Here is a 23,194-nt window from a genome sequence, read left to right as displayed (position 1 = left end):
CCATACTGCAAGGCGCTTTATATGACCAGTGACCACCAAATGGCATGTGAAATAAATAACAGCAAAATAATAGCAAAAAACATACCAATTGATATTTATATGAACCAAATGTTTAAGTCTGTGTTTAGCATCCACTGGCCCTCCACTAGTGAGTCTCTCTCTTGCATCCAAGCTTGAGAACTTTGTCCCATGCTTTGGCATCATAGCAGTTCAGAGTGGAGGGCCAGCGAGAGCGTCCAGAGTGGTGGCAGCAGCCAGAGGGGAGATGGGGAAAGGCGGACGCCCAAAGGCGAGGCGGTGTCAGAGGTGCAGGAACACACCTCGTATCCGTTCTCTGCGTGGTCCGGGTGATGGTGCACGTTGACTCTCGTCTCCGTGCTTTTGGGCTCTGTGTCCGGAGAGTCCGACTGCATCTCGGTGCACAGCAGCCAGTCCTTAGCGATGAGGCGGGGGAATCCCGGCTCCACCTCCATGTCGCTGCCGGGCACTCGCCAATACTCTTTCCCCTTGAAGAAATAGGACGAGCCTTTGGAGGGAGGGCAGGAAGAGAGAGAGGGTGGTAATTAGGGCGTGTTAAGAGATAGCGACAGAACAACAGGGATCAGAAAACGATTTAATGTAAAACTCCAACTTTCACTCTGTTGTCTTTGCCCTGAAGGCAGACAAAAGCACAACAATGATGCATATTAAGTATTAAAGTACAGCAAATAGAGCTACATGAGCAGGCTTATCCACAGGGACACGTGTATAACTAACATTAAGGATGCTCTTTTGCTCCTTCTTCTAACTTATTCATGCTCTCCTTGCAGCACTGTTCTTATCAAGTCAGTCATTTCCTCTCATCACTTTTCTTATCCATCTCTTAAACCTGCAGGTTTTTTTGTCTGTGGCTTCTGTCTCTCCTCTGACACACTGTTCAACACCAGTTGTCACCTCATCGCCTGCACCTCTCTTTCTCTTTCCATCTCCATCTCACTGTTTTCTCTTCATCCTATAGGCTTAAGGCAACAGCCTGAAAGCACAAAAAGGCTTTGATGTTGCTCCAGTTCCCTGGTCCAAAGGTGCGCATATATGTGAATATGCGTGTTGTCTTGTTTATATGCATTTATTGTGACTTTTAACAAAAATGGGGATTTTTGTTTGTCCTGTACCCCTCTTTGTGGATTTGTCTTGCTCCCACTCACGTGTACACACACACACACACACACACACACACACATCAAAGAGCTTGGAGCAGAACCTGTGAAGCTGGCGAAAGCTCAGACACAACAGACCTCTAAACACCCAACAGGGGGAAAAGAGCCTCCGTGCATACAGCTGGAAGTTGCCGCAGGGGAGAGAGGTGATGTTGCTTGCTCCTGTTGAGAGTGGGCCCCAAACAAGGACCTCCTGCTAATTAGTTGTTTTTGTGCCATTTTTCAACATCTACAAGTGTTTTTTTTTTTTTTTTTTTTTAAATCAAAGCTTAATCTGGAAAACTGGAGGGAGCATTCCTTAAAGGGGATTTGCTTGGTACAGGCAGCCAAAACAATGCAAGCTAAAGTAAACATGAATAATCCCTATGGGAAGAACGTCCTTAGCATTTGACCTATTGTAATAGCTAAGGAACAGCAGGCAACCTTTCTATAGCGCCTGGGGGCCGACTGCAGATCAGAGGCTCTTATCTAGTCAAAGGAAATGGCAGGACCGTGCTGATACGAAGTTTTAAGTGTCATTTTCTTCAGCAAAATCAGCACAATAAATGATTATATCTGAGGAAATGTTCAGCCATAAAATTTAATTAACACATCAACTCTTAAACTTGAGACCCTTATTTATACAGTATTTACAATGTATTGCACATTTTCTTTTTGATGTTCATTATTGTATTCAAAATTTGTGGAAACGTTGAAGTTGACCTTGAATTATTTTGTGTCAACTATGACAGCTCATTACAGAATAGTAACACAACTAATCATACTATTACCTGGAAATAACAAAGCAAAATTGGATGAATTGCAACAAGAAAATGATGTTTACAAACCACATCACTGACCTTTCAGACCTCAAAGGGTCAAGAGTCAACGCACTGACTATGAGAAGGTTTACTATAACACTGTCGGCTGTTTAATTAACTCTTTATGTCCCCTTCCTCGTTAATTAGAATGGGGAGCAAGCTGATGTTCACGTGCACTTGACGCTTGGATTATCATCAAAACATGCAACAGTAGGTCACAATCGAGCATGACAACTCGCGTTAGCTTTGAGCACCAGAGCTATTGATTTGTTGACTGTCAGAGATACAACATTTGGTCTGTGTGCGAGTCTCATTTATAAAGTGGAACTAATGCTGGTGTTCTGCTGTGACTGAGAGGATTACACTGGATTTATAAAGACCATATGCAAAAAAAGAGAGGATTTAGATGTTTAATTATCCACTTTTAAAGTTATAACCTGTACCTTTTTCACATTAAAAGTCTTAACATGACAAGACATGTTATATATTTTGTTAAGCTGTGTACTTTATCTCTGTTTTTTTTACCCGAAGCTTTCAAGCCTAGATAAATCCATAATTTTAATCAGGCTAACAGTCTGTGTCATTTCCTGTCAATAGCTTCGCCTCTGTTTTTCAGCGTTGTCTGCCAGAGGCGGTGAAAACTGACTTTTTATCCAGTTTCAAGCCACATTTATGATCATATTTTTTTTCACTCTCGGTCGATGTTACATGACTATTTTAACTGGATGAATGATATTAGTCATAGTTGTCTGGAGTTCAATTCAGCAGAGATAAAAGACGGAGAGCAAAATGTCCACCTCGATTCCCAGCCTCTCAGAGACGTCCCTGCATCTGACAAATAGTTGGTCAAACAGCTGTTTGTCACTTTTTACTGGTTAAAATAATGCGATTATTCAACTCGAAGTAAAAACAAAACCTCTGAACAACTGACTAGTAAAAGCTGAAGACCATGGTGGTGAAGAAACTCCCAAAGTATTTCACAAGGTCACCAAACACCACCTACATAGTGTTACTGTTTCGGTTGAAAGACCCTCCTCTTGTCATAGATGTTACACCTTGTGTGTTCAACAGACTATTGTACAGACAAGAACGGAGTAAACATAAAAACTTTGGCCTGTTTGAACAAGGTAGTTCACCAAAATCAATTTAACCTGATAAGATGATTTTTCTTCTTGTTCAGAGCATTGAAAAATAAAATATGTCCTTGCTGTGGAAATGTCCTTCATTACTTTTAATATCATTTTCAGAGACCATGATAATAGCTGCCTTCTTAATTTATTTTATATTTTGGGGCTAATTAAGTCTTCTACTATTGTCCTCCACATCCTTCTATACAGCACAGTAATTAAATGAAGTTCTAAAACAGACTCTCAGTTTCAACCTATTTAGTCAAAGAGTCGAAATCTCAGTGAGTTCATTAATTAACTTTTCGAGTTCTAACAGTTAGAGAAAAATCAAATCAAATTGACTGCAGACAAAAATTTACATATTATGCATACGGTCACAATAAACTTAGAGGACAAAAGATCTCAACCCCCTGTGTTCATACAGTTTAGTTCTAAGTGGCACCATGCAATGAATTTTTCTTATCATTGCGATTTATTTTCTGGAACACCCTAATAATGAGTGCTCATAATGGCTAATGTCATGCTAATGCCACACATAATTACACAAGGCCAGCTGTGAGCTCACACGCACTCACACATACATTTTCACACATTTTCATATATGAGTGTGGGTTTTATAGAAGGTACTAGACATTTTATAGAAGCTAAAAGAGCAGAATATTTTACAAGCAAGCACAGATGCACAGTCTGTCATAAAGATTACTGACATGGCGGATTCAGGCGTGACGTGCCCCCGTAATGATCACATTACCTCACCTGCACCTATAAAGCTATAAAGCCACATTCAGAGAACGAAGAGGAGGGAAAACGGTGAGGGAGGTTGGGTTTAAAGTGAGGTGAAGGAGAGAGAAAGGAGGAAAGGGAAAATACACACAAACACACACAACTATAGGAATAGTCTAGTGTAAGATAAATATGCATTACATTGGTTTATCAATTGCTCATTAAAACGGTGGTGTGTAGATATCCCCCTGGGTATTTCTTAAATGAACTGTCCAATTTATATTGACTAAACTATTTCACTCAGTTGGACACCGTGGTAAATATCTGACAGCATCGTTTGCACAAGGAGGAAATTAAAAAAGCAATATGCTAAATGTCAGGTTACCGATTTTTTCACGATGAAACAAAAGGTGTGTTCAGTACTTCAGCTCCTGTGAATGTCGTTAATTAGAAATATTTAACAAAGACAGGTGAAACATTTGTCAAAGCTCTCGTTTGGCTGTCGTCTGTTTTACAATGTACAGAAGGAAATCTATTCAGATCTGTTACAGTTGTAGCAACTTGTAGCGCGTCCAATAAATGGATCTTTCGTTTGCTGGAGTAGACATGCGCTTGCGGCATGCAGAACCACTTGATTACCGATTAAAGATTATAACTGACTGATTTATGTTTAAAGAAGGTCACTAGTGACTTCTTCAAGTTACTGACAATTGCTGTTTAGTGGTCGACCATATGTCACGAAAAGTACGAGCCAATTTGAGGTCGTTAGCAGAGAACAAGACTTGTGTCGTCCATCTGGCACTGACACTTCTTTCCCTGATGTGTTTCAGAAATGACACAGACTCTAATTATATTTCGGAAGCTGTTTAATTATATAGGAACAGAAGGTAGTGCCCATGCGAGCCACAGTGACACGCCACAAATGCCTAGTTTGCGAAGCTGAAATATCTGGAATGGAAGGTCATGACTGACTCGAGCTGGCCTCATTTCTAACGCATCCGCCATTCTTTGATCGACACTGTCATTTGTGCATGTGGAAGCTCCGCGCCACAAATGCAAAAAACTCTTGGCGGCTGATGGCTGCGAGGAAAGTTACTGATGCTGAGGCAGATAGAGTGAATGCGTATGCCAGAGTGCAATCTGTCAAAGGGGGTGAGAATTGGCATTTTCTTTTATGCTCTGGTACCGTTCAGGTCTTTCATGGAAGACAACTGGAAGCTGACCGACAGGAAGCTGACCGACTGTTCAAATGACAAAACTTCGCCTCCGTCTTGGAGCGAGGCTGTATCAGAAGATGGATCTGTGGAACCGGATCAGGATCGACTGGCGAGACATTGATTGGGCTGTAGTTAATGCAAGGAGGAACATTCCAGCGCTTCAGCGATTTTGTCCTGCCATCGTAGTGTTTCTTTTTTTTAAAATGCTGTGCTCATGGTCGATCTGACCGACTCTGCTGAGCTCTCTTCGCTGTGGCAACATAGAGTAATAAGGGGAGGTCGTGTGAGGATTTATAACACCCAACATGGCTCTCTGCTGTGTTTGCAGTGTAAAGGTCAGGCCTGTTGTTGGCAAGCTGTGATGCCAGTCTTACGACCTCTCCCTGGTAGACTGGCTCAGTGACTGTAATCCAAAAAGTTTGTTGTCTGGAAACTTGAACAGCTTGTATCCAAAAGGTCCCTAAAGGCAAACACACTGCAGTTCCATTTGTTTCCCATAAACACATCTCACTTTCCATGGGTCACTGATTATTAATTATTGTATATGGGCTATGTGTACATTTGATTTGGAGAGAGCCTGTAAATGCGTTTTTGCCCGGATGCAGTGTGTTAGAGTGTTCATTTGCATGATAAAATACTTCAGTGATGCTGTTATTTGATAAACGAAACGGCTTGTTTATGAATGTGTTTCCATATAAAAGTTGTTGTCTCCATCTCTGACTTAATATAACCTCAGTGATGCAATTTTTCCAGAATTTTCACAGTTCCCGTCAGAACCACATAAGACTTTATGAATCTGTCCTCAGATATTTTTTATTACTTTCCCAATGATGAGGAGATTTCTGTTCACGGCTCTGATTCAATTTTGGTTTAATTTAACACTCATGTTGCTCTGTAAGATGCAGAGAACATGAAGTAAAACAAAAGGTTAGATAAAAAAAACTAGGTAACTCTTTATTTGACGCATATCTCTATAATGCATTATAACCATACTTGCCATGAGTTAACAGTTATAGCACTGTATAACTGTAAACACTCATAAATGTTAATAATGCTTTAAAACAATAATCATAACACACTAATCATTTTATCATGAATTATAAGGTCAGGTATTATAACATGTTATAATGGTTAGTAACTTGCTGACAATGCCCACATAGATAATGCATTATTGTATAGTTATAATGTGTTATAATTGTCTTATAAACATGTATAACTCTCATTATAAACAGTCATAAATTATCATAAGGAATATTAGCATTTTATAATGGCTTATTATAAGATCAAGTATTATATAAGAGTTATAATGCTCTATAATGTGTTATGCTTATTGTTATAAAGCCTTACAATAATTTATGAGTGTTTATAATGATAGTTATACACGTTTATAAGCCACACACATTATAACTATATTTATAAGGCATTATCGATGTGGGCATTGTCAGCAAGTTACTAACAATTATAACGTATTATATAATACCTGACCTTATAAGTCATGATAAAATGCTTTATAATGTGTTATGATTATTTATGAACATTTATGAGTGTTTATAACTACAGTTATAACATGGTCTGGGTGAATCCTCGATTCTGATTGGCTGTGGGGTGTCCATTAAAAAGTGATAATGGACACCCATAAAGATGTTCCGGTAAAATTGCCTGATTACGTTCTAAATATTACTGCGCTGGCTCAAACGCTTGTTGGTAACCACGGCAACGGACACTCGGACCAAAACAACTTTTTTTCAGCGCATCACGGCACTGGAGTCTGTAAACACACAAGCGGTAAGAAGTGCACTGGACCTCTGAAAAACTTTGTGTCACGTAACATTTAAGCCATCACCTCACCTCCCTTCACTGATCAACTACCAGGCTGTGGCAGAGTCACTGGCTGTAACGTTACGCTGCGGTCACAGCGGGTCCCTCTTTTTTTTTTCTTTTATCGCCGACGAGTGTTATTAAATAGTCCGCTCGGCTCAGCCGCTTAAAGACGTATGATTTTAACGGTAAAAACAACATTAAATTATAAGTAATTGATTTAATATGTATTTATCTCGTAGGTGACCATGGTATAAGCGGGATAATGCCCTTCGAGGTGTCCGATTATCAGAGATTAATGGACTTCGCGGAAGGACGGTTCACGCCTCCGCGTCGCGTCAGACGGTTCACGCCTCCGCGTCGTCCATTCATTTCTGATAATGGACACCTCGTCGGGCATTATCCCTTACTTATACAGTGCTATAACTGCATTATATAACTCATTATAAGTATGGTTATAATGCATTATAGAGATAGGCGTCAAATAAAGTGTTACCAAAAACGAAAATAAATAAGGTTGAAGGATTCATTTCTGAGGCTACTTACCGTCAGACCACCTCATGGCGTCGTCCAGCTGTGGCGGCAGCCCCTTCCAGAGCGTGCTGTCTTTAGGGTAGCCCAGGTCCATACGCCTCACATGGTCATCATAGCGCCAGTAGTGGTTGTCCTTGAAGAAGTAGGTTTTGTCATTGTGGAGCCAAACAAAAGCTGCGTCTATGCCTTCTGAGGGTAGGCCAAAGTCACTGATTGGACGAGGGTAACCTTCCTCCACGTTATTGTCTTTAAACACCCAGTACTTTAGACCTGAGAGATAAACACATATCCAGGGAAAACTAATAAATAACCTTCAAATAAACCACACAATTACAAAAACAGTGAAGCTTTACACCAAATAGAGACATTACCTTTAAAAAAGACTATTTTGTGGTCCCCTGGTCTCTCATACACAGCATCAACACTATCCAGATTGGGTGGTAGACCCCTCCAAAACCGATGGATCTGAGCTGGACGAAGAGACACCAGGTGCTTCTCTCGAGTCAGTCTCCAGAAGTACTTCCCTGTGACAGACAGGAGCATGTTAGAGCTTTCGACTTGGTCACAATACGCGTGATGTATCCTACCACTCCCCCATGTTGACCAGGCTCCAGAAAAAAATATACATTTAAATGTTTATTTTCTGTGGATGTGTGCTCAGGAGGAGAGAGGGAAATTTATTTACCAAGAAGGAGAATCTCAGCCGATACGCTGATCATGTAAGGATATGTTATTAAATTATTTTCAATATAACCTTATTAAATATGATGGTTCTCTAACTTTCATAAACACACTGCCCAGACTCGCCAATGAGCCGCGAAGATCAATTTCAAGCTGAGCAGAAAATATGTCCAAACGCTAAAGGAACGTTTTATTTAGGCTGCAGAATATGCGGTGGTGTGTGAGCCTGAAGAGCCACACTTGAGTTGGCTTTCTATCGATGGTTGGAGCCACGGCTCTGTCTTGTGCCCGGGCCCCTGTCCCTTACTCTTTTTCACTTTATCTCCTCTCCATTCACCACCACCCTTTTCCCCCTTCCGTCTCAATGTCACTCTTGATCTATCTGTCCGTCTGTCTCTCGTGTTCACTCCTTCCCTTTTAGGCCTGAATACCTTTGAAAAAGAAGGCCTCCCCTCGTATTTGGGCCACGGCATCAAAGTGACTAGTGCATCTGTCTGGGGCATCTCGCGCCAGCCTGAGAGAGGAAATTAGGAGGAAGGAGAGAAAAGTAAGAGATTAGAATGGAGAAAGAGGAAGGAAAAGAGGCATTGCATTCAAGTTCATATCCTGAACATTGAGTGCCTGAGGTTGAATACATAGTGCACACTATTTTTATTTTTCATAAAAACAATAAAACAACATTGCTTATTATAAGGGTAGATCATGGAAAAACAGCAAACCTGGTTAAAGCCATTTCCACACAAATAAAAGTAAAACAAGTATGTGATAATTGCACTCTCCTGCATTGACAAAGTACTCAGACCTTTTCACTTTTTTCTCATTTGGTTATTGCAGCTTCATGCAAAAGACTTTTAAATTTACTTCAAAAATCAATAATGACAAAGTAAAAACAGAATTTTAGAAATACTTGGCAAATTTATTAACACACATTTATAACACAGAAATATGACATTGACAACAGACATTTGAAATTTGGACATTTGGATTGGAAAGACACACAGCAGTCTATAGTAAGGTCTCACAGCTGACAGTGCATATCAAGAACAAAGACCAACCCATAAAGGAACCAACCTCAGAGCTCTGAGACGAGATTGTCCTGGGGGACCGGTCTGTGGAAGGCTACAGAAAGAAACTCTGCTGCATTGAAGGTTCCCGAGAGCACAGCGGCCTCCATAAGTTCTTAACTGAAAAAATGTTGAACCACTAGGACTGCTCCTGACCCCCCGGGCCAAAGGAGGTAATCTGTTGCAATGGCCACTCGTGATGGAAGAAACTTCCAGAAGAACAACTTCTCACTGCAGAACTCTACTGATCTGGGATGTATGGAAGGGTGGCCAGATGGAAACATCTGTTCAGAGAAGGTTTCCAAAAAAAGTCCTTAAGGACTCTCACACAGGGAGAAACAAGATTCTCTGGTCTGATGAAACCAAGGTCAAACTGTCTCTGACTTTCAATCCTAAATATCATGTCTGGTGGAATCCAGGCATGATCACTCGTCACCTGCCCACTAAGAACCTGACAGTTGAGCATAATGGTGGACTCTGAGCTCACATCCAAGACAACACAGGAGTGGCTTAGACAGAGACATCTCGGAAAGTCCCAACAGAGCCCTGACCTGAGCCCAATCAAACATCTCTGAAGAATCCTGTAATTGGTAGTAAATGTTTCTAAAATTCTGGGTTACTGAATGTAGAGTGATGAGGAACAAAATGCATTTATGTATTTCAAGCAGGAGGCTGCGACAAAGCACAATGTGAACAAAGCAAAGGGGTTCCAGTATTTCCTGAATGCTTTGTATTGAAATAGTCCGATTGTGTGTTTACATGTGCATGTGTTTCCTTCAATTAAACAGGCTAAACAGTAGGTGAAATGCTGTCAAGCTGACACACTGAGGTCCCCCCAGTGCATTTATCCCCAGGCGCTAATAAGTGATTTAAAGCACTGACGTGGTCGGCCTGCCAATGATGAAGCCATTAGCACCACAGGGCTGCCACTGTGAGTGGGAGGCTGCCAGCCCTTGTATTATCAACAAAGATCTCCATTCAGAGCTCTATTAACATGACACCGCTGCCTAGTGATCAGCATTTGTGACCCTTGTCAAGCGCAATCCAGCTTTTCCACGCATCATGTCCTGACGGAGGTGGTAAAAAATGAGTAATGAGGGCACTAAAAAGCCAAAACTACTGCGGGTAAGTGGGTTTTACACGCCTCCTTAGTTTTGGGACTGCTGCACAGTTGGGAATGTTAGTGCGGGTGAATGCACAGAGGTCGGTAAGCAATAGGCGTTGTAGTCGGCGTAGTTTAAGCTGTTTGAACAGAACAATTTGATCACACCTGTGCAAGCTGCCCTCTGTTGGGAGTACAGTTGACTAACGTTTAGAATAACAAGTCTTCGCTTTTTTAATGTATAAGATTAGCTCTGTGGTAAATTAACAAAGAATACAAAGGATGCTTTACTGTTTATAAAACAGAAACAACAATATGAGAATGTTCAGACCCTCACAGGCCATAGCCCCAGCAATATAAAGACACAAATAACACATTTTCTTAGTACTCCTATTGTGAAAAATGATGTGAAATTGCAGCAAAAAGAGTCCTGAATACAAGTCATTACTAACAATTCCCTTATGGTTCATGTTGCGAGGCATGTAGAAAGGCTCTGTTGGACAGTTCAATTCTTGGGACCAGAGTGAGAAATCTTTGAAGCTATTGAACATTATGTGTCAATATTCAAGGTTCTTAGAGTCCTTAGTAGGTCCAAGATGGCGACATGCAGCAGTTCAGCGACTTCCAGCTCTCTGACATGGTGCTTTTTCTTCGAGAGGCACCTATTGAAGATCATTTGAAGTTTTGTTGCTTTATACAATGACAATGGAGTCTATTCTATTCTTTTTATATCTATTATGTCTTCAAAAAAGGCCACCTTCATGTGAAATTATCAATGGGACCATATTTGAATGGTCCATGGAGGATGAACCCGTGCTGTCTCTTCCTCTCTGCAGCCATAATATCCACCTATTCATAGCCACTCGTCCTGTTCGTGCTCTAAAGCCTATTTTTGATCATTTCGACTCTTACATTTTCTCTCCTCTAATGACCACCTGCGGCTCAATGATAAATTAATGCCTAGATGGTCATGAAATTTTTAGTCGTAGTGACCAGGGGATAAAACCTAGTTATTGTGGTGATCCGTCTGCTTTCAGCACCAGGACACTGACATGACACTGAGCACACTCATGCTCCTGAGGCAAAGAGCTTTTGAATTTGGCAATTTCATCACCCCCATGTGTGTTTGTGTGTGTGTGTGTGTGTGTGTGTGTGTGTAAACCTCATAAAACCAATCTTATATTATATTTTTTTGTGCTCCTAACGCTTTGACTGCAAAATGGCTGACTGACTGGTACTTTTATAAAAGAAACTGTTGATGCCATGAGGGTATGGGGAGATATGGAGATTATGGTGTAAAAATGAAAATATGGTAATGAAAATTTTAAAACCTGATAGCTGAATAATGTCAATTTTAAAACCAGTTCAGATGAACACACTGGAATATGACGGTTGTGTGCATCAGTTTGACTGGCAGGGCCGTGGGGGTTCGCCAAAAACAAAAAAGGTTCAGAAGATCAGATAGAGGGTGTTAGAAAGCAGTGAACCATGAGTGTGTATGCTTGAGGAAACCACAACAGAAGAGAAAGAAATAAAAAAAAAAACTACAGGATACAGAAAAATGGATTAAGAGGCTGAATGTGTTTATGTGTACTATCAGAATATTTGTACATCTTTGACTTACAAGAGAGTGGACCTGTTTTCAGGAAGGTCCAGCAGGACGGGAGGTTCAGCCGTCTGGGAGGGGTTGACTGGTCGATTGGTGTGGGACACAGAGTCTCTGACACCTATGGAGATATGTGATTAAGGATGAAATGAACATACAAAAGACAAGACAATTATATGTATAAAAGTTCCAAAAACACAGTGCCTGATTCTAGTTTCTCAAATGTGAACTTGTTACCTTTCAAGGAGCTGGCGAACTTTGCTGGGGAGGGGAATGCCTGGACTACATGAGTTGGCAGAATGGATGGAGCTCAGTCACACCCTCTTTGGCGACATATATCCTAATATCCATTTATTTTACTGTACCACAGTACAGCCATTCTGTTTCTGTGTCTATGTCTATGTTTAATTCAGTTCAGCTCCTCCTTAGCCGTCCTGTCCTTCAGCGTTTTTTCCTGCATTTCATTCCTGCGTCTGTGATCATTAGTCTCTCCCCTGCACACTGCTTCTCTCTATAGCAGGCAATGGTGTGATAAGGTCATATGCCATAAAGAGGTCCAATTAACTCCACCCGTGTTTTCATTAATCAATAAACTTGCTCTACAGAGCTCATCAATTCTCTTTCTCTCACTGTCCCCCACACACACACACACACACACAGAGTGGAGGATGGATGTTACTTCATACCGTAGAGCTGCCAGACGCGGACCTTGTCTTCATAGGGTAGGTCGTATTTCAGAGGGTCTCCCACTGGACCCTGGTAGTACGGCCTCATGATGGACTCCATAGCTGAGGTGTGGACCAGGCCGATGGCGTGACCGAACTCATGGACTGCAACTGCAAACAGGTCCATGCCGTGGGAATCTGAAAGACAGAGATAGCTCATCATCAAGCTTTTTAAAAGACCAGTTTGTAGCATTAACTGGCATTTAATGGTTGTGAAGCTGCAGAGTGCGACCAACTGAATATCTCCCCACCCTTTCCAGCATCTAGGAGAACCTACGTATGTTGGCCTTCAGGTACTGAGAAGATGTGAAATGTAAAAGGCCAGTGTGTGGTATAGCAGGCTGCTTACATACAGTATATCATTATATTCCATTTCTGCCAATAACCCCCCTTAAATCCTGGTCCTGGTCCTTTAACACCATGCTTTTATATACCACATTTTGTTTGAGGAGACAGATGCAAACTGAAACCATATCAAAGGAACAAAGAAATAGTGCATTTTTGTTGGGGATTTATCACATTATTGTTACATTAAAGTTGAAGAATTCTTTAGTAATACTTACTAGTAATACTTTGTCTATATCAAATACTGGCCACTGTATTAACCAATGTCTTTGAAAAAAAAATTACATTTAAAAATAAATGAAGAATTCCTTGGACTTGGAAATGGAATAAAACAAGAAAAACACACACCCTACATTTTGAGTAATATATACAGTCAGGTAGAGAGGGAGAGAGCAGTCAGGTAGGTTTTAGAAGGAGACACGCAATACTGCATCATTCTCTTGTCCAGCATTGTCAGAAATGTTTTCATTCAAAATCACAAACACATCTCCTCTGAAACTGCTTTGAGAGATTTTCTCTACACAATTTTCATGGCCAAAAGAGTAAACATTAACAGTTTTAGTGTAATATGCAGAAAAAAAGATATAGTTATCATGAATATACTGTAGAGGCGTAGTGTAACTTCACCTTGACAGAGATCGCCTCGCTACTTGTGACTTGTGTAGGACCCAAATGCCCCATGTTTTAATACTGATCTCTTTTATGAGTAAACTCTCTATGTTGTACGTTAACAGGGATGTCAGCTGACAGCTCTGGTGTCTGTGACTGCTGTTAGGTGTGAGGTGTAGTGAGAAATCTCTGCTAATACTGCTGTGTCCCATGGCTGCCAATCACAGCCTGAGTGCGGAAAGACACCTAAAGAGTCTACTCACTATTAAAGCACATTCCCCTTGATGTTCAACTAAAAAGAGAAGGCAAAGCCTCCCAAAACTCCTTGTCTGGCTCTGCTAAGCAAGACAAAACCGACGGCTTGGAGATTTAGATTTGCAAAAATGTGAGTGGTAGCGTGTCGGGGCCAAGCTAGCTTAGAGTTCCTTGGTGGCTGGGCTCAAGCCTGCGTTCAGTTAACCTTATGTTGGGAACATATCGGTGCTGGGCTCTGTATAAAGACAAAGGACAATTGGAGAGACATGCACTTGTGCTTACAACACCTGGGGTATTCAGAGGCAAAGTGCCAGCTCTAATCTCCAGGAGCACAAGGTGCCAAGAGGAAGAGTGGATCAAAGGAAGGATCAAGGGGGAGAGAGAAAGAATTCGGAGCAAGGTAGTAGCACTATCTTCATATTTACAGTCCAACTGAGGTGGACAGAGACAATCTCAAGGCCTGGAGACAAAGTCAGTGCTGATAGATTTGGGTAGATAAATGAGATTGATTGAGTGAGACACCCATGGCAGGAAAGTGAGTGGGAGAGAGAGAGGGAGGGACCTAAAAAAAATGCTTTAGTGTTAGCAGACAGGAGCAAGATGATGTTAGGGATTCATATACAACTAACAGACCTGTTTCCAGGATGTCAGAAGCTTTTGTATAAAAAAAATTGAATTACTTCAAAACACAGTAAATACAAAGCATTAAATTAAATGGTACCTCTAACTTGAATATAGCGTCATGTATCCTGGATGCTACAAACATAGCCTGTAGCAATTGGTTGAAAGTTTAATAAGGAGGGTGTAACACAAGGTAGATGGAAAGAAGCAGGAGCACAACTAGCCGAGGGCTATTCTTTTCATTTGATGTGAATATCTGTAACCTTGTGACCTTGTATTACCTACTGCTGTAATGACCATGGTACCATATTTTTGTCAGAATTTTTCAGGTTCATATTTTTTTTTAAACTATTGAAAAAACAGGTAAAACCATGTTCCATGTTAAAAGTGCTGGGATGAGGCAACATGATGATAGAACAGCCCTACCTCTCCCTGTTTATATCACAGGTCTGGAAATATGTCGGATTACACTGTTCAAAAGCCGGAACAAAGCTTAATATAAGTAAAGCTGCTCGCAAAGTCGCAGCCATTAAAGTGAAATGTTATGTATTTTGTAGTGACATGAGATGGTAGGTTAAACTGACAATGTTTTGGAAATCGTTTAATCTGAGAAAAATTGATTTGAAGACTTTACCATAGAGCAAATGGCCAAGGATAAACATTAAAGGGGCTTAATTTTTATGGAAGAACTGTTCAAGCAGCAGAACCTATGTATTGATTGAGCTTTTTTCTTGTGAGGCTGAAATTATTTAATGAACTCCTTAAAAATCAATTCTGGTGATATCTGCACCCACGACTGACCTACATATTTTGTGCCTGCTCTTTTTTTCCCCCTTTCTTTTAAAGCGTGAGGATGCCATCACCCATATACACTAGACTAGAAAGTACAGTTATGCTTTAATTTTATTCCATGCTCCTCCACAGCTCACACCCTTTGAAAAATTTAAATGATGCAGCAAGAGTGGCAGAAAGTTTTCCTAGCCGGTAAGTTTTTGCAATGTTTTTTTCTCTTTTTTTTGGTCGATTGGTGTCTTATTGTTTTGTCTGACAATGGAGAATATACTGGACGTGAGGGAGGACCTTCTTGCTTTGAAGCATTTGGAGATAAACATCCCATACTACTGACTGTTAGAAATGTGTTGTATGCAAAAGTCAAAGAGGCTTACAGTGCTCGTCCAACAGAACTTGGTAGATCAGATCATTTTTAGGCCACCTGCACTCCCTGTGTACTGAGGCAGGCTGCAACCACCCACTCATCCAGAAACACAAATGCAGTCATACAAACTGCCTCCATCGTAACAAATCTAAGACTAAAGACGGATGGTCATTGACTTTTGGACTTTCTGGGTCCACTCTTCAGCCAGTGATTATTTGAGCGAAGGACACTGAGGTGGTGCAGTTTTATAAATACCTCGGTGGTATTTTACCTGGACAATAAACTGGAATGGGCCCTAGAAAATGGATACCATTTACCAGAAGGGGCAGACCTGGCTCTTTTTCCTCAGGAGGCTCAGTTACTTTAATGTCTGCTAGGAAATACTGCTCATGTTTATCACTCAGTGGAGGCCAGTGTCCTTTTCTACGCAGCAGCATGTCCGGCATGAACACGAGGAGAATGGACAAGCTGATGAAAAAAGGCTGGGGCTGTGCTTGGCAGCAGTCTGGACTCGCTCAGGACTGTTGTTGAGAGACGCACGCAATATAAAATGCAGCCATCTTGGATGATCCCAGCCACCGTGTCCTCAACATTCTGGCAGGTCAGAGAAGCGGCTACAGCAGCTGCTCTCATCTCACTGCTCATCAGGACTGAGAGGTCCTTTTTCCCCACTGCCATCATCGCTTCCATTTTCTCTATAGCCAACCAGCCAAAGGAAGAATATTGAACCAATACTGTACGTCAATAGCTTGACAGCTGAATTACACATACAGTATAATCCCAACCATCCATCATTAATTTTCCTGAGGAGAAATTGACTTTTTTCACCAAGAAAATATGTGGGAAAAATGTGTCCAGAGAAAGCCAACTGAAACCTCTGAAATATTTATCACAGTTCACTGAACTCCATGAAGGCTCCAAGTAGTGAAACTCAACCTGAAATCAGACTGCTGACATTATGGGCTTAACATCCCTTAAATCTGTAAAGAATGGTCAAATGGCCAAAATGTGATTTAGGCAGGATATTTTTTTAGTTTAAAAATGAACTTGCTCTGAGGGGCTCTCTGTTGGACAAATTATGTAATGGCGACAAAATTGAGTCAATTTTGTTGCCAGTGTTGTCATCACATTTGGAGTCTCTGTGTTGCAATTTCTTGTTACTTATCCTCAGACATGCAGGCAGAAAATTGCCAGATTATATCCTTGCTGCCAGTGTGTTCGTCAGGCTCTGTTAAATTAAATGGAACTTTCCCCTTTAACCTGTTTTGTATGTGTTTGGAGACAACTCCCCTGTCTGTGATTTTGGCTTAGTGGATACAAAGACCTATTATGTCGTGTTGGAAATTAATTGAAAAGAATGGAAGTCTGGACCAGCTCCTTTTGTGAATATTTAGTTTGTTAAATCAGGCAAGCTGGCAGCTCTAGAAATATTGTCCTTCAAGCAACTGAGCAAGCTGAATGGCTGCTTCACAAATCAGGAGGTGTGGGACATTCACATCTATGGTAGAAAAATGTAATTATTATATTTTCAGTTGGCAACAATAAGAAACAATGAACATACAGACTCATCTGGCTCTAAACTATCAAAGGGCAAAGACGAATGAAAAAAATGCAGCCTGTTGTTTTCCCACAAACACCACACTCTGGAAACATGCCTGTAAGGTACAGCATGTTGTGATGTACAGAAATGCTGTAGCCAACACACAACGAAGACAGAATAATGATTTTTTTTTGTGTGGAATAAAACATGTTTCTATGAATTTTCAGTTTTCAGGATGATTGTTCTTCATGGATCAGTGTTGTAAAAGTTACCAGTATACACAAGAATCGTTTTCAATCTTCTTTTAAAGCTGCTATAATCAATATTCTGCTATTACCAATGGATCATATGGCTACTTTGATATGGAAGAGGTGATTCATAGTGATGAACCCACAGTGAATTTTCACCTGAGCTTCAGCTACGCCAACAGCTTGACGTCTCTCAGCATCATTTTCAGCCTCAGTGAGCCATTTTCAGTGAGAGGCTCTAAAAATTCATTGTGCACTACTACAGTACCTGTCCAACACCACACAGCACCCAGACAAACCTGGTGAGCAGAGGGGAATTTCAATTCTTTTGTAAATTTTTGCTATTGCTTCATGTTCAGCATTACAGCATTAACAGCCATTTACCATTGTTTGCAAGACCCTCAGCGGACACAATGTTACAGTGATTCGGTATCAGAAAGTGATAGAGATGATTTGACCAGGCGGTTAGCATGGTAACCAGTGCAAGAAAAGTGATGATGGAAATAGAAGCAAAACAAGAGGGATGGTTTCCCTAATGGAGGCTGTAATTGAAGCGCAAAGAGCTCAAAGTTGATGCTTAACTTGCAATGTTTCCTGCAGACTGGCAAGTAAACAACTGCTTTTAAAAGAGCCACTTTAACCAGAAAAAAAACAGACAGAGTTGGTAGAGACGTGGATCAGCTTTAATGTGTTAAGCTAGTTCTGTGTTTAGAGCTTATTTCTGAGCTGACGAAAAGTAATCTTTGCAAGTTCAAGAAACAGGAAAAGAAAAACTTAGGCTGTTATGAAAGTGTGAAAGACTACACAAATTGCAGCTTGAAGAAAGTCACATATTTCTTTTACAACTATATTTTTAGTTAGAAATGACTGAAATGTCAAATTTGAAATATTTAAATACCATGATGTTTAATTAATAGTGCCACAGTTAATTGCTATTTTTCTTTTCAGAAGAAGTTGAAAGGCCAGCACTCACAAAATGTCCTTTACGTAGCTTTAATGGAACAGGTGGCGAGGTACAAACGTTACGTTAGTCTTCTTCAGTGTATCATCAGAAAAACAGAACATTTAAAATTCTGCCTCATTGGCCTAAAGGTAAGGCCCAAATTGCTAAAGGCTTTAGACTGGACAAAACAAAAGTTTGTGAGGGCATTATGCAAAACTTGCAAGGAGAAGATCAATACCTTGTTTTCAGTATGTAGAGATATTGTTGTCTCTACCATAATATCTGTATCTAAAATCACATAAAAAACCTAATTTTGTGATAAAAGAATGGTACAAAAATCAAAGGTAGCAGTAAACAACATAGGGCTGTTTTTATTGCCATTGATTGGCCTGAGAAACAGGCTCCGGTGCCTTTGCAGACTGCAGATGAGGAAGATGAAAGATGAGAAAGTTTGATGTGTTTTATTTGGTGTACATTTCACCCCTCATCGAGGTGAGGGGAAGAAGTAGCCTTGAAAGCAGAAACTTCTAACAAGGCAAGATGATTGACAGAGAGCGTCCTTTCATTCTCTCTCAAAGTGCCTTGTTTTTAAACCACGGTGGCTTCATCAGACTGTCACCACTGTTCAGTTTCTTTTATTTCTCACTTTAAATCAACATTTCTCCATGTAGCAATTATGTTGTTTGAAGAGAGAAATACGTTGGCATCCTCAAAGTAAGAAAACACCCCTGACCCTTCTCTCTCTCTCTCTCTCTCTCGGTGCCACTGCGGCATCGCGCCATCGTGCCAGGCCACCGCTGCGGCCTGCTGGGACATCTAATTGGAGCAGATTGAGCTGCTGTAACATATGGTCCACGCAGCTTTAACAGCGCAAGAGCAAAGAATGGAAATGAATGCAGGTCGTGGTTGTATCACAGAGTCACCAGCTGGTACAGTCAGCGTCACACACACCCCTACAGGCTTTAAGATCCAGCTGTAGAAGGAGGACCTCACGGTGAGCGGGGTCTGTGTTTATCATATGTTTCTGTTTGTTTCCAGCTACAATCTGCTTGAGAGTTGTATAAATCCTCATCTAACGCTTGGCAAGATACCAAACGTCTTAATATGCCTGACGTTACCTTTTTTGTAAAGGTCTGGTATTACTATACTGTAGCAATGTGTTAAATTCCTCCATTACTCAATATAAAAATTGAGCATGAGCAGCCAAATATGTGTATTGAAGGTTAAAATATTTATGCAGAATTATATCATATTATGCTGGTGGGTTATTTTTTTAATGACTCATCAATGTGTTAGCATGTGTTTGATGTTGTAGCTGTTTGAGGTGAAGCTCATTGAACCATTTCATGGTTTAATCTGAACCATACGATGTAATTTAAATGATGTTTTATGTAAACACTAGGAGCACCCAGTAAGTACAGCTGAGATAGACAGCAGTATGTGTCTCTAAAATGAAGTGGGGTGAAAAGTAAAAAGCAGTACATAATTGAAAATAATCAAGTTGAACACAGGTACTTTAAAATTGCACTTGAGTAAAGTACTTGACTAAATGATTTTCCAACGCTATTTACTATAAAGAGCAGCTATTTCTGCACAAAAACAGTGGCTTCGCAACGCTGCGAATCAAATCACGATGTCATTGTGTCCAAATCTCTCTTTTATCGATTGTCATTAGAGCAGCTGTGAGTTGACATCACAGATTACAGTTGCTGCTTCGAGGTCTTGTCGAGACATTTTCCTTTCATTGCCATAAATTAAAGGAAACATTTTGCTTTAATCACTCAAAAACATTGTCCTCATCTCTTTGATTCTCCCCCCATTCTGTCACTATTAAGAAGATTACAAGACTGAACACCTTTTGGCATGATTTAACAATCAGGTGAAATCAACACAAGTCAGCACTACAACCCCATGTCTTTTGTTCATTTCTAAAGAGACAAGACTTCATGTGTATCAGTGGCACATTAGAGTGGATTACTTGTTTATGGCAGTTGAAGCAAATGAAAGGATGCCTTCTTTGCCTCCTAATAAGCTTGTGATAACAATTACCACTGCTTTAGTCACTACGCTGAGTCCTGTATCTGAAACCATGTTATATTGATAGTTCTAACGCATAAAATATTAATTACAGAATCTGGAACATGAACAAAGGGTAGAAGCACAGCTTGGCTTCAAAATACAGTCAGCTTTCTCATTTTGGATATAGAAACCTCGCCGAGCATGGCAATTCAAAACAGCGTTTGGGCTCTTTTTCATTTTCTAGATGCTGACTGTTTAAATCTCCTCAGCTTATACTGCCCTGAGAGTCTCCAAGAAATGTTTTGGTGACAAGTTTCCCAGAATATCACCTCACATCCCCGCTCCCCCTCATCACCCTACCTCCCTGTCTTTATCTAATTAATGCACAACCACGAGCATCCGCGCAGCACTTGACATTTACAACAGAAGTGGCTCACCTGGTGATCTGAAGGTCCACGCCTCGTCATCATCAAAGTGCGTATCCCCGGCTGTGAACCTCTCTCCGGGGAAAAACGCGTGTGCCACCGTGCCCCCCGGCCCGTCAAAGGGATATCCATCATCGTGGTCGGCCTTAGTGAAGTCGATTTGAATGTCCGCGTCGCTGCCGGCCACCTCGTGGAAGTTAAGCGGTGCGATGTCGCTCCAGACCTTCAAGGCGTAGTACATCAGGGCTCGAACCGTGTCCCTGCCCAGTAAGGCCGAATCCTTCGGAAAGGTCCTCACTCTGAGAGATGGAGAGGAGAGGAAAGAAGTGAGGTTTATTAGGTTGTAGATTTCATTCTCAGTTGTATCAGACAGCAGTTTGCATAAATCCCCCTCAAAATCTTTTCACATGTAGTTTTTATGTGTATCCTGAGGATAGAAATTCAAAAAAAGAAACTTCCTCTGTACTTAAAAATTGCCTGAATTTAACTCGCAAAATACAGTGTTATACATAAAAACATCTGAAATCCACACACTTCATCTCCAAACTGCTACTACCCAGCAACATTTTGATTACTTTGAGGCTCTGGGGTCCTTTGTAAGGCTGTACAGAGTTAAAAATAACCTGTTTTTTTGCTACGAGTAGAGGTGACTCTCTCCATCAGGTATTTCATCCAGCTTTTGACGTAGCTGATAACAACAAATTGCCTGAAAAACTGACTCTGGCTCACTGATGGAGCCTTTGGCTAGAAAAAAAAAATAGTTCCCTTCTGAGAAGACCTCTCTCCTTTGAAAGACAAAGGGACGAGTGTAACACGTTTGTCAGAGCCAAGGAGACGCAGTAATATCACCCAGGAAGATTCAAAGATATTCTCCCACCCTGAAATACGGCAGTGACAGCTTTTTTTTACACCCTGCTTCACTCATTTATTTATCAGGGACAACATACATTAATTAACATTTTGATAAGATTTAGCCAGAAGGCCAATTCTCATCTGCAGTCCCTGAACAGGTTATATATTTCATCTCACTTTGGATTTTTCCTCAAAAACTCTGATCTAGATAAGACAAAATGAGAAAATGTACATTCACAGCAGATTATTATTCATAATACACTATGGGATGTAGCAGCTGGTCCTCGATGAACCCAAAAGGACACCAGTCACTCCCCTGTTTACTGACCTGCACTCTTTACCCAGGGCTGCCTGACTCCAATTCTAGTTACTAATGCTGCCTTCAGAGTCACAGTCAGAGTACGTCTACTTAAACTCAATCATACAAACATATGCTCCCTCTCAGCCACTTCCTCCAAGGAAGGTTGTCTGACATTGCCATCCATGCACACTCTCGGTCTCAGTCCAGCTATTAGAGCAGGGGCGTCCCTCTCTGTCTTTAAGGATAAGGACTCATCTCCTCAGAGAGCTGCACCTCCTCCTCTCACACCCCTGACACCTTAGCATATACCTAAGAAGCACTTACTATGCTGCTCTTTAGCTGATCTCTATGCACTTTGTGTTACTGAACAGATTTAGTAGTTGGTGCACTGCTTACATCAAGGTCCACAACTGCACTGGAGCTTCGGCGCTGCCCCTCACTTGTAAGTGGTTTAAGATAAAAGTGCCTACTAAATGAGTAATTGTAAATGGGAACACAGATTAGAAAAATGACTCGTAAAATAAATAACTCATTCATTTGTGTCAGAGCCAAGGAAGAAACTCAAAGATCCCTCAGGTCTTTCAATAGCTTCAACAGAAACACTCATTTGTTGGCATCCATTCATAGGAGATGAGAGTTTATAAGTACTTAAGTTTTTCCACATAATGATACTTTCAGTTAAGATGAACATGTACCCTTAATTACATCCCATTATTTATTTCCCATCTTGGATAGATATAACTCAGAGGATCAAAACTTTACATTGCAAACATTGGAGAACATTATACACATAAAGCAGGACTATATAGATGTGAGGTCACTGGTGTAACTGCAATACTGTATGCTGAAAACAAATGTAACTTTAAGCAAACGCAAATACAGGGCATTTAAATCTCTTTAAATATGTATTGGTCACTTCAGGCTGATACCTGCTGTTGATCTAATATCAATATATATGGGATACTTCCTGGTGAATTGGACAAGTGTATTATGTTTATTAATGTATAAATTGTTTAAGATGATCTCCCACTCAACCAAGTAAAACAATACAATAATCAATAGAATGTAGCATGCGATCAGAGAAGGACTTTGATGCAATGATCAGGGGACCAGTCTGTTTTTATAGGAGTCCATTTACTTGTGATACTGCAAGTATTTATTGGAAAGTAGAAGTATAGTTTGAAGAGATTTAAAGATTAAAAGGTTTTAGCCACCACCACAATACAAGGAACAAGAAAGTGAGTTATTTCATGTCCAAACAAAGTGGGTCATTTCATTCTGATACAT

The 23,194-nt window shown here is 40.7% G+C and overlaps 1 protein-coding gene across 1 annotated transcript in view; it reads right to left on the bottom strand.

Moving 5' to 3' along the window:
- Positions 1-200: 200 nt before the first annotated feature.
- Positions 201-23,194, bottom strand: part of mmp17a (matrix metallopeptidase 17a) — a gene marked incomplete at both ends in the record, with an annotated part of 86,852 nt that continues 63,858 nt past the window's right edge. The window contains 7 exons of the mRNA XM_083983040.1: positions 201-526; positions 7,428-7,685; positions 7,787-7,939; positions 8,528-8,610; positions 11,887-11,989; positions 12,555-12,731; positions 20,767-21,053. Coding sequence (XP_083839166.1) covers positions 201-526; positions 7,428-7,685; positions 7,787-7,939; positions 8,528-8,610; positions 11,887-11,989; positions 12,555-12,731; positions 20,767-21,053 — 1,387 coding nt within the window. The remainder of the gene's footprint in view (positions 527-7,427; positions 7,686-7,786; positions 7,940-8,527; positions 8,611-11,886; positions 11,990-12,554; positions 12,732-20,766; positions 21,054-23,194) is intronic.

The sequence above is a fragment of the Trachurus trachurus genome (genome assembly GCF_905171665.1).
Source record: "Trachurus trachurus genome assembly, chromosome: 12".
Taxonomy (NCBI): domain Eukaryota; kingdom Metazoa; phylum Chordata; class Actinopteri; order Carangiformes; family Carangidae; genus Trachurus; species Trachurus trachurus.
The sequence above is the reverse complement of the archived record's forward strand: the minus strand, read 5'-3'. Positions and strand labels throughout refer to the sequence as shown.